At 41.5% G+C, this 14,973-nt stretch overlaps 1 protein-coding gene across 1 annotated transcript in view; it reads right to left on the bottom strand.

Moving 5' to 3' along the window:
- The window catches only part of esama (endothelial cell adhesion molecule a), a 95,780-nt gene extending 81,608 nt beyond the window's left edge, over positions 1-14,172 (bottom strand). The window contains exon 1 of the mRNA XM_052039997.1: positions 13,916-14,172. Within this exon, the coding sequence (XP_051895957.1) occupies positions 13,916-13,970 (55 nt within the window). The 5' untranslated portion in view covers positions 13,971-14,172. The remainder of the gene's footprint in view (positions 1-13,915) is intronic.
- Between the last annotated feature and the right edge of the window lie 801 nt (positions 14,173-14,973).

The following is a 14,973-nucleotide window of genomic DNA, read 5'->3' as shown; positions in this document are numbered from 1 at the left end:
AAGACAAAAAAAAAATTAAAGTTACTAACGTTGCTGCAAAAGGCATTTTTAAAATTTATGTTCTTAAAATATTCAAGAATTAATCTGGATAAGAAGTCAACTGGAAGGTCAAATCACTTCAACTAATTACTTTCGGTGCAGAGCCTGTTATGCAAACTTACTAGACCCAAGCCAACCTGAGCCCAAAGGAATCCAGCCATACATACAACGTTCTGGTGTGGCTAAGCATGTGCTGTGCTTTACCAGACCACCTCCTATCTTTATCCCAGTCAGTTTCACTCAGTGAACCTGGATCCCTGGCCAGGCAATGAGAGGGGAATGTTCCCCAGGATCAGAGAGCACTTTCCCAGCTCTCAGCTTCGAGCCAGCCTTGATGCCCAGTCATACATCGACACCCACCGTGCATCTTTCCTGGATGTCGAAATCAAATTTGAGTCAGAGCCAGTGTCTGGCAGGATATTCTCCAAATTCCTCTGGGTTGGATTGGGTAAGGAAAATATACAGGTCTTCAGGCTTGGATTTTAACTTTATACTCAAGCAGACCTCTAAGCCTTGGAAGGATTCTTTGGGTGAGGCAGCATCTGGCTGTTCCAGTGATTATTGTTAAATTACCAGGAGGATTACAGGGAGTCTTTGTGACTGTATTAATTTAACAGTAAATACAATGTGTGTTTGTGCTAATAAGTGATTTATGTTCATTGATTTAAAAATACCAGCACTAAAAAAAACTGTTCATTCATCTCACTGCCAGTTCCACCACAGAATAGTTGCTAATATAACAATAATTCAAAAGTGGATTATGTGAAATGCTTTTGAGATGAGTAACAATATGATAAGTGAGTATATAAATGAAAGTGTAATTGTATTGCTTTGGACCATGGAGGTATGGTAGCTAACACTTCAAAATAAATATTGCACATTGTAAGGTTTCAAACAAAAATATTCTGGAGTTTTACCTTATAGAGGAGAAATGCATTTAATTTTCTACAACATTCATTTAAAAAGCAGCTGTCTCTCTGGACTGCACATAATACAGCCCAGGAAAACTAAATATATTCAAATCCACTTTGATACTAGTTTGAGTATAATCTCAAATTGGTGACATTGACTGACAATACCATCAGTAGGAGTCCTTTCTAAGCCACAACATTCAAGAGAAAAGCAACACTGCAAGGAGTATAGGCATAAATGAAGAATGATTGTTGACAGTAAGGTTGCTAGGGCTCAGACTATATATAATGCAACCCTGGTAGAGGTAGTAGTCTAGGCAGAGGACATACCATATAACAGAGTTAAATGCTTATTGTTTAATTTCCTTATTATGCATTCACATGGCAACTTTCCATTTTAAATTATACTATGAATTATTTCTGGGCTGGATATTTTCTGAATTTAAACTTCCCCTGCAAGCCTCCCACACCCCTTCCTCTTATTAGTCACATTCAAGTTGAAAGGGGGTTTAAACTTCCTGACATTGTAAGGAGAAAGAGTTAAAGCCTTCAGATTCAAAGGAGTCATCACAACCTCATTAATGTGATGAGATCACAGCAGCGATCACCATCCATCTGGTTACCACCAAAGGCAGCAGTAGTTTAACCTTCATCTTCCACTGGGATCTGTTGAGAGTAAGTGCATGGGCTGTTCCTTTCTTTGAGATCATAATCTTATGATCTACCAATCTGTCTGGCTCCTGTCTGCAGGAGGAGTAACAAGTGGAGGTAGAGCTCCACAATGTGCTAATCCCACACTGATGGGTGATTATCTGTTGTTCGAGGACATTCCAATACAAAATGGGAATGATCACAGGGAGTATGCACACCTGGAGCCTGAGCCACCTAATCAGTTATTGGGGAAACAGAGAAAGAGAAAGCACGTAAGACTGCTGTCGAGGGTGCAGTCAGGCACCTGCCCAGAGAACTTAACCTGGCAAACTCTAAAGGGCAGGTAAACAGAGAAGGAAGAAAGATGCTGAAACAAGAGGAAAGAATTTGTTGATTGCCATTTTAAATAAAGGGAAAAATGCTGCACTCAGATTCAGATCATTAAATATATGCCATTATGTTTGACTTCTTTCTGCCTTTCTTGATAAATGGTGGAACAGTTCATACAGACCAGGGCAATCTCATGTTAAGCATCCCATGTTAAACATAGGAATTAGTCAATCATCAAAGAAATGGTAGAAGGGATCTTACTGTTTGATCAATATATCTGCACAAGGAGGGAAAACAGTAACAGCTAATAGCCCCTATTCAAAAAAGTACATGTGCGGACACAGAAAGGTAGGGTTTAAGATTGGTTATGATAGTGGATGGAGGGTTCCTGTTGTATCCATCTCCCTACCAATCAAAAAGCCTTCCTTCACTCATTGTGCAGCAACAAAGGTGAAAAATACGCCCTTGGTGAAAGACCAGAGGATGGGCAGAATCTGCAGGACTCACATTGAATGAAGACATCTTAGGAAAATTAATGTCCTCCTTGTCCCAAGCTTCAAAATTACTGAAGGATTTCTTGGAAGACTCTTTCTGAAATTATAGGAAGCCTAGCCAAATCCAAACATCAGCCACAAAGTCTTTATCAAAAGTGTTTGGGCTCATATTTTCCACTTGAATCTAACGTGATTTTTCTTGAGAATTCTCCAGAATTAGCAACATTGAGCCTAGCCATCGTCAGCGTTAACATAATGGTTCAGTAGGCAGGACAGGGTAGACAATCCTTCCATTTGATGCAGGAATTCCATTTGGAGCAGGTGCTGTTGAACTTCTGCCAAACTCTACAGTATAACACTCAAAGTCACACTCAGGTCAAATTATATATTCTTCACTTGGATATGAATTTGAATTTTATGAAGTTGCGTTTGCATAGGGAGATCACCTTGCCCAGCTTAGGTCGGGGTTTCCTTTCCAAGTGTTTACTACATGTCTTTTCTTTCTCTGTCCCACACAATTTTCTCCCTTCCATTCTCTAGGGGACTGACTGCGGATGAAGTGCATGGGCCACTGCAGACACTGTTACCCCATCTGTAGCTTTTCTTCATACATAACAGCAAAGCAAACACATTGACCTTGAAAAAGGCAGCTGGTTTGAGCCTGATTAAGCTACTTCCCCAACATTCACATCCTTACACAATACAAGAGGAAATCAGGGAATGGCAGTTGGGAGCAGGAATTCTGATAGTTTTGTTCTCTTCTCACACAGCTGACTGGACCGCTTCCAGATGTCTTTGGCAATGAGCCAATCTCAAGGTACAGGCCAGCAGTTTATGTCAGAGTTACATGGGCTTTCTTAATTCCAGGCAGCTACTTGGTTGACTATTTGGATGATGACGTATATCACACTCATACTATTTACATGGAAAATTAAAACACTTCTCACATTGACCCCAAAACTACACATTACAGGCAAATGGAAAGTGCCACTTGTTCCACTCCCTTTGCAAATGATACAAAGCATCATCGAGCATGGAGACAGGCCTTTCTGCCCACTGAAACCACAACAACCATCATGTACCCATTTACACTCATTCATAGAACATAGAACGGTACATCACAGGAAAAGGCCCTTTGGCCCACGAGGTTGTGCCAAATTAATCAGGCTAATGATGCCTAATTAAACGAATCCTTTCTGTCTGCACATGGTCCATATCCCTCCATTCTTTGCATATTCATGTACCTATCTAAGAGCCTCTTAAATGCCTCGCATGTTCCATTTTATTCTCCTCACATTCTCATCAACTCGCCCCAGATTCTACCATTTATCTACAAACTGGGGGAAATTTACAGCGGCTGATTCACCTATCGACCAACATGTGTTTGGGATGTAGGAAGAAACCCAGGGGAAACCCACATGCTAACAGGAGGAACCTAGAGACTCAGCTCCCCAGGTCAGGTGGGGTATGATGTATAGAAAAAAATTGCCCCTCACTCTCAAGATGATTTAAGTATTAAATGAAGGTATGTAGATACAATTTGTGAGCTTTGCCTGTAACATCCCATTAATAGTTAGCTTAGAATACTTGAATAATTCAGAAAAGATTCTCATTGTTTTTGTCATGCCAGATTCTTAACCTCCTCATGGTCAGAGGAGCAGAATTTCTCCTCTGACCATGGGTATAACATAGCTGATACCCTCAGAAGAACAAAGTAGCATGTCTTCTCCAAGGATGACTGGGTTGCATTTTATGTAATACTGACTTAGCCATGCTGTTTCACGCATCTGAGAATGTTTTATTCACAATTATTTGCTGGAGGTTTTCGTTTAATAAGAGGCAGTAATGCAAGCAGTCAATTTTTAAAAGTTAAAACCCTTGCTAATGGGTACTGGGGAGAATGGGGAAGGGAAAGCTGAATGCAGAATGTTCAAGTTACATGTTTTGAAGATGATTTGGACCCAGGGATGGTGTTCTTATACAAGCTTAAATTTGCTATTCACTCCTTCAAGCATGAAGGGTTTGGGCTATTTTTGGTAGTGCAGTGCCAAATTACTGTACATGTATCTGAAAGCCCAGATTATTGAACCTGGGAAACAAGCTTGAATGCCATGATGAGGCTGGGTAATTTCAATAAAATTGGATACAGAGGTGAAATATTTAAAGGAGATCTGAGGGGTAAGCTTTTCCACATGGAGGGTGGTGGGTATATGGAACAAGAGGAGGTAGTGGAGGCAAGTACAATCACAGCGTTTAAAAAGCATTTGGACAGGTACATGGATAGGAAATGAAGAGTGGGATATGGGCCAAATGCAGGAAAGTTGTATTAAGCATAGATAGGCATCTCAGTTGGCATGGACAGGTTGGGCCAAAGGGCTTGTTTCTGTGCTGTATAACTCGATGAAAATCTGAACTGAGATGTTAGTCTCAGTAATGGTGAGTATGAAGCTACTGGATTGTTATAAAATAACTGCAACTTTACGTGAACTTCCAGGAGGAGATTTGGTATTGGTATTGTCCTTCCCTGGTCTACTAAGGCATGATTTCAGAGCCACCAATATTGTTGAGTCTTAATTACCCTCCAAATAGTCTGGGAAGCAATAGGAGATGAACAATAAATGTTTTGTCAGTGAACCCATGTCCCATGAATGAATAAGTAATTCAGTGATGGAGCCTAAAGTACTGTTCAGGACAGAGATCAGATCAATATCCATGATCATCGCACTATCTGTAGATCACACTGAGTCACCCTGCGTTAGCTAATCTAACTTGTATAATGACTTTGCTTAATGTAATGGGAGTAGATACTTTGTGCTGCTACTAAGGGTATTTTATTTCACATTTCAAGTCTATATTAGGCTCTTGCATTATTTTTTTTAATGTTGCTTAATGGATATTGTGACTTGTCCAAGCACTGCTCTGGCAACTTTCCCAGATTAAGATAAGAATTACTTCGGCAGATTTATGATTCCTCAGGAAGAAGTCAGGTTCAAACTATGCTCTACATTAAAGGTGCAACTAATGGTCTTAGAATTGTTCAAGGGTGAAGGTGAGGGGTTTGGAGTGAGTTTAGAGAGAGTTTGGAGAGGGAGGAGGGTGGAATCATTCAGTGCTGCAGTTATAGGAGCTGCTGCCTCAACTCCAGAGACTCAGGGTCAATTTGCGTGTTCTCCCTGTGATCTTGCTGGTGCTCCCACATGCCAAACACAGGCAGGTTGGTAGGCTAATTGACAACCGTAAATTGCACCTAGTGTGTCGGTGAGTGGTTGGTCCTGAGGAGAGCTGATGGGAGAACAAGAATGGAATTAGTATAGGATTGGTGCAAATGGATGCCTAATGGTTGGTGTGGACTACATTTGGCTGTATGCCTCTAATAACTGCAGGAATTTTAGAGTTATCGAGTCCCATCTCTAGTGTGTAGTGCAATGCACTGAGAGATAAGGAGTGTAGATAACTGTGCTGCTCTTATGAGCCTGAAAACGCTCACCCAATGTTTAGACTGACTGTTTGACAAAGCATCAGAAGGCCATCTATAAATCTTTAATCAACTGCAAATCTATAACCAAATCTATCAAACACCATCTATAAGTTTGCCGATGACTGCACTCTTCTTGATAGAATCTCAGATGGTGATGAGGAGGCGGACAGAAGTGAGATAGATCAGCTGGTTGAGTGGTGTCGCAACAGTAACCTTGCACTCAACGTCAGCAAGACCAAGGAATTGATTGTGGACTTCAGGAAGGTGAAGTCAGGAGAACACACCCCAGTCCTCATTGAGGGGTCAGCAGTGGAAATGATGACCAACTTCAAGTTGCTGGGCATCAACATCTCAGAGGATCTATCCTGGGCCCAACACATTGATGCAACCATGAAGAAGGCACGCCAGTGGCTCAACTTCATTAGGAGTTTGAGGAGAGTCGATATGTCACCAAAGACCCTTACAGATTTCTACAGATGTACAGTGGGAAGCATTCTGACTGGTTGCATCACAGCCTGGTATGGAGTCTGCAATGCACAGGATCTCAAGAGGCTGTAGAGGGTTATAGACTCAGCCAGCTCCATCACGGGCACAACCCTCCCCACTACTGAGGACATCTTCAAGAGGCGGTGCCTCAAAAAGGTGGCAGCCATCATAAAGGACCCTCACCATCCAGAACATGCCCTCTTCTCATTACTACCATCGGGGAGGAGGTACAAGAGCCTGAAAACCCAAACTCAGTGATTCAGGAACAGCTTCTTCCCTCTGTCATCAGATTTATGAACAATCCATGAACCCATGAACACTACTTCATTATTCCTTCTTCTTGCATTATTTATTTGCTTTTGTAATTTATAGATTTTTATGTCTTTGCACTGTACTGCTGCCGCAAAACAACAAATTTCACATCATATAATCAGTGATAATAAACCTGATTCTGATGGCTGCAATTGTGGATTCATTCCATCGCAGGACAGCTTTTTAAGAGAAGTGCTAAAGTAAGCTCCTCAATTCAAATTGCTTCATAATTACATTGTCATTACCAAAATCCAGCTTTGCTATTTTATTTCTGCTTAATGCAAATTATTGGATAATTCAAAGAAAAATGATTATCTGAAAAAGACTAATTCATTTCTCTCACACAGCAATATTTAGCAACAAACTTAAGGCAACCCTTCATTGTAGAACAAAGGGAAATTACATTAATTTGGTACAATCTTCTCTGTGGCCTTGTGATGTAAACACAGGTCCTTTGAGGGTTAATGAAGGAGGTGGTCACTTCTAATGTCACTTTATGTACAGTAATGTTATTTTTGTTTCCTTTCTCTTTAGTAAGATGCCGCCCCATTGCCCCAGGGTCGTGAGAAAAACAGTGGGCAAGTTTCCCAACAGTAACACAACTCACGTCAGTATAAAAAGCAAACATACCAGTGTCAAGCAGTAAGTTTCCATAATCTGTCACAAGTATGTGGTGGAGGCACACACAAGTTTAGCTGTCCCCAACTTCAGCTATCCCAGACACACTGCCTCAGGAATATTTCACAAGTACTAATGTTAGAGTACAATAAAATGAAATTCCAGCCTACAGTCATATCCTTAGTGAAATAATAGTCATACAGAAGATGGACAATTAAGAATAAAAAAGATCTTGTCGAGGCACAGAGGATGGCTGAGGTACTAAATGATCACTTAGTATCTGTCTTCACTAGAGAATAGTACCAATGAAGCAATATAGGGAAAGGTGGTGCCAATATTGGACAGGATGTAAACCCAACAACCATAGATCAGTCAGCCTAACTGTGGTGGGTAGGGGAGAGCACTTTTAAAGGCATTAATTGCATTTGGAAAATTAGAGTATGGTAAGTTAAAGTCAGCACAGACTTGTTAAAGAGATAACCTGTAATTTAATTGATTTAGTTCTCTGATGAGGGTGTTGAGGCTGGGGTGCAATGGATATCAAGGAGACAGAAAATACCACATTAAAGCTGTATTTGCAAAGTTAACACCTGTAGGATTAAAGGGGCAGTCGCAATGTAGGTACGAAATTATTAAAGTCACAAGTTAGTGACTGTTGTCCAGAATGGGAGAGAAGGTTACACTGGTGATTCCTTAGAAGTCAGTCAGTTTTGGGACGACTGATTTTTCTGATACATATACTGATGACTGGGAATGTGGGACATAATTCAGAAGTTTGAGGATGCGAAAGTTTCAACTGTGAGAAGCAGTGAGGAGGACAGTAACGGTCTTTAGCATGGCCTAGATGGACTACAGAAAGTGAATGAGGTAAACAAAATTTAAACCACATGGTAAATAACATATTGTAGAAGGAATTAGGAACAGCAAAATAAGTGATAGAATGTTAAAAGGGTGCAGACCTGGGGCGTATGTAGGACCTTTGTGGTATACTGTACATACACCAGTAGGGATGAGATTGCTCTGTGAGCCAGCTTAGACTCGATGGGGTGAAATGGCTTCCTTCTATGTCGTATGGAAATATAGAAGTTTATATTTTAAAAAGGTGGCTAGACAAAAAGGGAATGGTGTTTAATAAAAGTTTGGCTCCTTGGGTTTTAATACTAGAGTGCATCAACAAGGAAGTTCTGCTAAGCCTCAGCTGGAATACATTGTTTAGTTCTGGGAACCGTGCTTCAGGAAGGATGCCAAAGCCTTAGGAAATGTGAGGATGAGACTGAATGGTACCAGGGGCAATTACGTGCAGAGACTAGGGATGCTCTCCTTATAGCAGGGAAGCTTGTGAGGAGATTTGATGAGCTGATCAAAGTGGTCAAAATCACGAGCAGTTTTGAGAGAGTAAATAGAGGAAATTTTCCACAGGCAGAAGAATCAGTTTCCAGAACATACAGAGTTCTGGATGATAATTGATAATTGACAGAAGAAATCAGAGCAATGAAAGGTCTTTGCTTTTTAAAAAAAAATGTGCAGCAAATTGTGATCTGGAGTGTAGTACCTGAAAGGGTAGTGAAGGTAGATTCAATAGGAACATTTAAGAGGGAATTAGGTAAATACTTGAAACAATAAAATGTATGTGTGTCAGGGGTGGGGGGAGCATGGATAAAAAAATGTGGGAATGGGATTAGTTGAATAGCTTTTACCAAACAGTTGGCACAGGCACAATGAGGCGAATGGTCTCCTCTGTTACATCATTCTGTGAAAGGAACTTCAACGATCTTCTTCCCAAGATTTCATCCACATAAGTATCTCTGCTTTTTTTTTAAAATCAAAAAACATGTGCAATATAAAGGTTATAAGGAGTTCCTCCAATGCAAGGCACCATTTCCATGATGTGGAGAGATTGGGAATATGATATAGTGACTGAGGATCAGCCGTGATCACATTGAACGGCAGGGAGGCTCGAAAAGCTGAAGGCCTACTCCCATTCCTCTGCTTCCATGTTTCACTCAGTGATATGAATGAACCTCTTTCCAAACTGACTTTTGCTAAGTTGGGGGGAAAAAGAGAAGTGAGTAGGGAAGGGAAAAGATATAAAGGAAGAAAATGAATACAAGAGACCTTCCATCCTGTGGGCTCAGGCAATGAAGTGTTTTTGAAAGACAATTGGACTTAGGAGCCTATGTGAGCAGAGCAAGATCCATAAATGGCAATGGAATAAACAAATAGGGGTCTTGGTTGAGAAACAAACATTGGCCAGGATTTTGGAAGTACTTCCATGCTCCTCTTTGTGCTTGCTGTTCCCAAGGGAACAGGTGGGATCTCAATGGATTGCTGCAATCCGAAGAAGACATCTCACTCAAGCATTGCATCTACTTCACTCAGGTGTCAGCCAACAGGTGTATGCCCAAGTCTGTGGAGTGTGATTTGAATGCAAAGCTTCTGATTCAGCTTCCGGTCAGGGTCACAGCAGGAGAATCCTGGAAGTCTTTCTAATGTTACAATCAGTACTCAATGAGTAAATCAATACATTTTGCCTGTCAATGCAAGGGGCTATGTGAGTGGACACAAAAGCAGATTAGAGCCAAGCTGCTGTGCAAGAAGGTGACGGCCTGAGGGAGGAGTGAGATAAGGACAAACTTTCCTCAACTACTGATGAAAGTCAATGAAAATTTTAACAACCAATACTTTGTATCATAAAGCTAACAGGAGAAAGAAAATGGACTTATATTTTGGAATAAAGGTTCCCTTAGTTTCTTAATCATACTTCAGATCAAGCCTCTCGGACAGCAGGAGGTATCGTGCACCCATCCCAGAAGTGTTAAGGGTGTGCCCAGGCTTTTGTGATAGGAATTCCCACTAGGGACTGCTCTTTTCCAGCAGTGTGGATCTTGCAATACTCCAAGGTTGTTGGTGCATGCTTTACGTGAAGTGTATCCCACTCAGCTTCAAGTCCAAAGCAGGACAGGAGCCAGAACATCTGGTCTAAATCAGGATGGGTGATAATTTTATCATCTTAGCTTCAGAAATATTTAGGCAAAGATAATTTCCTGATTGTAGAAACAAAGGAACACAATGATAGCTTGAACTGCTGTGAGGAAATGCACTGGACAATGAGCTCAGCGAGTTGACAATGAGCTCAGCAGGTTAGCACTGAGCAATTACAAAGCTGGGAAGGGGAAAGGGATGTAGGAAGGATTCTTGTTCTAGACACTACCTAGTGGGTTCGAACCGTTGGTCTGGGGCTTCTTTGATCCTACTAGTGGATATGGTTCTGGGACAGCAGTGGTATCCAAAATAGTCCAGTGTACAGAGGTCATTAGTTGTAGGTAAAGGGGGGTGAGGATGATGAAAGACAGTGAAAGAAAATGGGAAGTAATTAAATCAACAGCTCATCATAAATTGTAGCATATTGACATAGACTTCCCATGTGCCATGTCATGAATAGTACATATTACACATTTTAAAATAAGAACCCAAGTGCTGAAAATACCCATCAGATAAGGCAGTATCTATGGAGATAGAAACTGCTTCAGGTCAATAAATTTTCATCAGAACTGAAAATTTCAAAGAAATGACCACTTTTAAAATGCAGGAAAGCTGATAATAGGGGTAAGGAAGAACAGGAAGGTCTGTGGTAGGGTGGAAGGCTGGGGCGCTTAATAACAAAGGGGAAGATGGCAGAAAGCAAAAGGGTGTGTAATAGGACAAGAAAGGAATGTATAATCCAAAGTGTGTAAATAGAAATAGCAGAATCATTCTCAGAAACTGCTGAACTCAGTGTTAAATCTATCTGAGAGATTTTATGTAAATGCTCAGTTATTCCAAACCATGCCCAATCTTAAAACTAAAAGAAATTTCTATAAGAATAAAAGAAAATAGCTGCTTTTTCTTAAAGATGGTACAACCTGAAAAAGTTCCAAACATCATAAAATACTTCAACCTTGGTGAATAAAAATAGCACATGACTTCTATTTTATTCACTTGATTTCCAAATAAAGTAATCCTCAATTGTTTTCCTCTAAAATGGGTGATATTAATCATTTTAAAGGATTCCATTTAGTCAATGTCACTTAGTTCAATGACGCTGGAGTTTAGTTATTTTATCAAATAACTTTGGAGGTCAATAAATTATAATAACTTGTGAATTTGTAATATTTTCTGGAATAGAGACAGCCATTTTTAAAAGGAAACTTAATTTTGATTTTTAGCATCTGATTCTAGTGTCCAGAACTAGTATAATTTTCCCACAACAGGAGTTTACTGGAACCAAGGACAACCAACTGCCCATCATTCCACTTCTTGTGACACCTGGTTATATATTCCAGGAGCTTGTGGAATTGACATTTCAAGACATGCTGACAGTAGTGAAGAATCATCTGAAAGCAATAGTTTCTGATAAATTACTTCAGGTCAGGAATCCACCTCCCACCCTAATCCCTCTGGGGTACATTGTCTTGTGCTCCCCTGACCTCTATTGCCCCATGACTGCCTTCAGACATCTGATTCCTGCCGTTCCCTCTCCAATGCTTAAAGCTAGACCCTGAGGATTTGATAACCTGTCTTAATGTCTCCTCCTCCGGCTTCGAGATTTGAAGCATCATAAAATGTTTTCCTACAGTGAGACCCATGATAAATGCAAGCTGTTGCTGTAACAAAAACGGAAAATGCTGGAAACACTCAGCAGGTCAGGCAGCATCAGCGGAAAGAGAAACAGAGCTATTGCTTCACGTGGAAGATTCTTTGTCAGATATGACCTGAAATGTTAACTGACTCTCTCTGCACGGGTGCTGCCTGACCTGCTGAGTGTTTGCAACATGCTCCGTTTTTTTTTAATCAGATGCCTGGCATCTGTTGCTTTTAAATTTTCATCTACTGTTGCTGAGAAGGGTTACTTTGAAAAAACATGTGTAGTTACTAAAAATTGTGAAATAAATGAAAATTAAATAAAAAACTGCAGATGCTGGAAATCTGAAATAAAAGACAGATTATACCGGAAAAGCTTGACAGATCTGGCAGCAGCTGTGGAAAGGCAAACTCCACAAATACTGCCTGACCTGCGGAGCTTTATTTTTCTGGCATTTTTTGGGTTTAGTACTGAGCAGGATAAAGCACTCCGATCCCCTGCAGATGACTGTCAATCAAATCCCTACCTGCCCGACGATGCATTGAGCAGAATGCAATGTCGGCACAACATTGTGGGCCGACGGGCCTGTACTGTGCTGTAATGTTCTGTATTCTTTGTTCTATATGTTCTATTACTAAAAAATGTACCTTCAGTAAAGGCATTTCAATCTCTATCTGTGGGACATCCTGAACAGTATATGTCCCCGCCAGCATTTTCTGTGCGCCTATTCTCAGTGCATCACCTGCCCTGGGACAATGCATTCGCCTTAAACAAAGTCACTAAAATACTCATTTGTGCATTATCACTTTATCGTCTGTGTCACTAATTGGCTGCCGCGATTCCTGCCTTACAAACGCGACTATACTTAGAAAGTATTTCACAAATCGCATTAGAACATCCGAGTCATGAAAATTACAAGTCCTTTTTTCAATAATTTGATCACACTTACATGAACTGTAAGGCAAATTAAACCTACAATTAGCTCCCAGTGAAATTTACGCAATCGAATAAAATACTTTGGGACCCAATTAAAAATCGCAACCTGAATTGTTACAGGGAGGTTAAACTGACAGCGCTCGTCCAATATTCGAGAGCGTTTGACGTTGGTGTGTAAAGATTAAATAGGAGCAGGAGTAGGTCACTCGGCCCCTCGAGCCTGTCCTGTATTCAAATGGGATTAACAACTGGTCGTTTACACCAAACGGGCATAGGACGATACCGGGCAGTGGGAATATTAAGGGGCCCTGGGTGCTTTATTTGTTTAAATGGGGAAACAAAGACATTGTACTGTAGGTTAAAACAAAACTCTCAAAACCCTGGAGGTGGCTGCTCTTAACAGATATTTGTTTTTAAAAATCACGTATGCTTCACAGTTTCAACCCAGAAGTGTAAATCACTCGTTTGCAGTAACCGGGAAATGAAATGAACGTCCCGAATGGATACTTGCGGAGAGTAGCTGGAGAGTTCGCCTCTCACTGAAGAACCTTACCTTCAGAGACTCCGCTTTGCGAGTGTCACCAGGGGAATGCGTAATTTTTTTTTAAGGTGGAATGTTTTTTGCAGAAACATCTGAAAAGGGAGTTAGTTCGTGATTATGCGCCCCTGGTTACTCGTGGAGCGAGTAGACAAGAGCGCTCGACTCTCAAATCCACCTGTAGCATTCCTTCACTTACAGGTTGTCTGAGGTCAATTCACACCTACAACCCGAGATATGGAGTGCATTTTATTTGAAAAGCAAATAGCCGGGGAAATCCCTGATTTGTCAAAAAAATTGCAGACAGCTCTTTGGAGAGGACTTGAAATGCAGGATTAAATATGATGCGGTGTGCGTTTTCTGAGTTGCAACTGGAAAATATTGCTGAAAGTAAAAATCGTATAGATAAAAAAAGTCTAAAATTTGGACCAAATAAACCTGTTTCTATGAATAAAGTAAGTTCCCTCCTTCTAGTAATTAAATTGATAAAAACGTTCTTACCGTCATTTCTAGTTACCGTCAACAAGAACCAGAGTGTCAATTTCATTACATCCATGGCGATCCCTCCGAGTTAATATCCTAATGTCTCGGAGGGAGAAACAGGCAGTTCCGTATTAAGTTTCCTGCAAGGTAATTGCTTGGAGAAGAAGCTTGCAAACAGCCCGGCTCGTATTAATTCAGGACCTCGAGTAACTGCACTGATGCAATTAAACTACGCCGATCAGTGAGGGCTGAGGCCAAGGATACAGAACATCAGCTCTGCCCCTGATGTCCCGGAGCAATGGTTACGCGCTCCGATCCCCAGCAGACGACTGTCAATCAAACCCCTACCTGCCTGAACGACGCACCGCCCAAAACACTTGTCAATCACCGTACGCAGCAAGTGATTGGTTGCGCGGCGGGCTCATGATGTGTCACTCTCAGTGCACCTGCAACACGTCATCTACAAATGCAAAAGAGCCAGAGCGAATCTGCCCGCCTCCCAACGGTTAACTTTACAAAGACTTGGATTTGTGTGATGTTGTATCCTGTCCTTAAGATAAAGTTTCCTGTACAGCTGTGGCAGAGTTCCTCTGCCTCTGCTCCCATGATGAGGGTTTCTATTCTGGGACATCAGAGATGTCCTCCTTTTTCAGTAACTGGGGTTTCCCTTCCATCACCATCAATGCTGCCCTTACCAGTATCTCCTCCACTTCCCGCACGTCTGCCTTCACCCCCTCCCCCCCTCCCCCCCCGACATAACAGGGACAGGGTTCCCCGTCCTCACCTACCACCCCACCAGCCTCTGTATCCAACGCATCATTCTCCACACCCTGCCTCGATGACCTGCCCATCTCCTCTCCTCCCCTCCTTCATCCTTTATTCCATGGTCCACTGCCCTCTCCTACTGGATTCCTTCTTCTTCAGCCCTTGGCCTCTTCTACCTAAAAGCTCTCAGCTTATTACATCTTCTCCCCCCACCCACCTACCATCCCCCTCTCACCTGGACTCTCCTATCACCTGAGCTTACCTATCCCACCTGTGTGTGCTCCTCCCCTTCCCCCCACCTTCTTATTCTG

The sequence above is a fragment of the Pristis pectinata genome, chromosome 27 (assembly GCF_009764475.1).
Source record: "Pristis pectinata isolate sPriPec2 chromosome 27, sPriPec2.1.pri, whole genome shotgun sequence".
NCBI classification, from domain to species: Eukaryota; Metazoa; Chordata; class Chondrichthyes; order Rhinopristiformes; family Pristidae; genus Pristis; species Pristis pectinata.
This window is presented reverse-complemented; position numbering and strand designations above follow the sequence as displayed.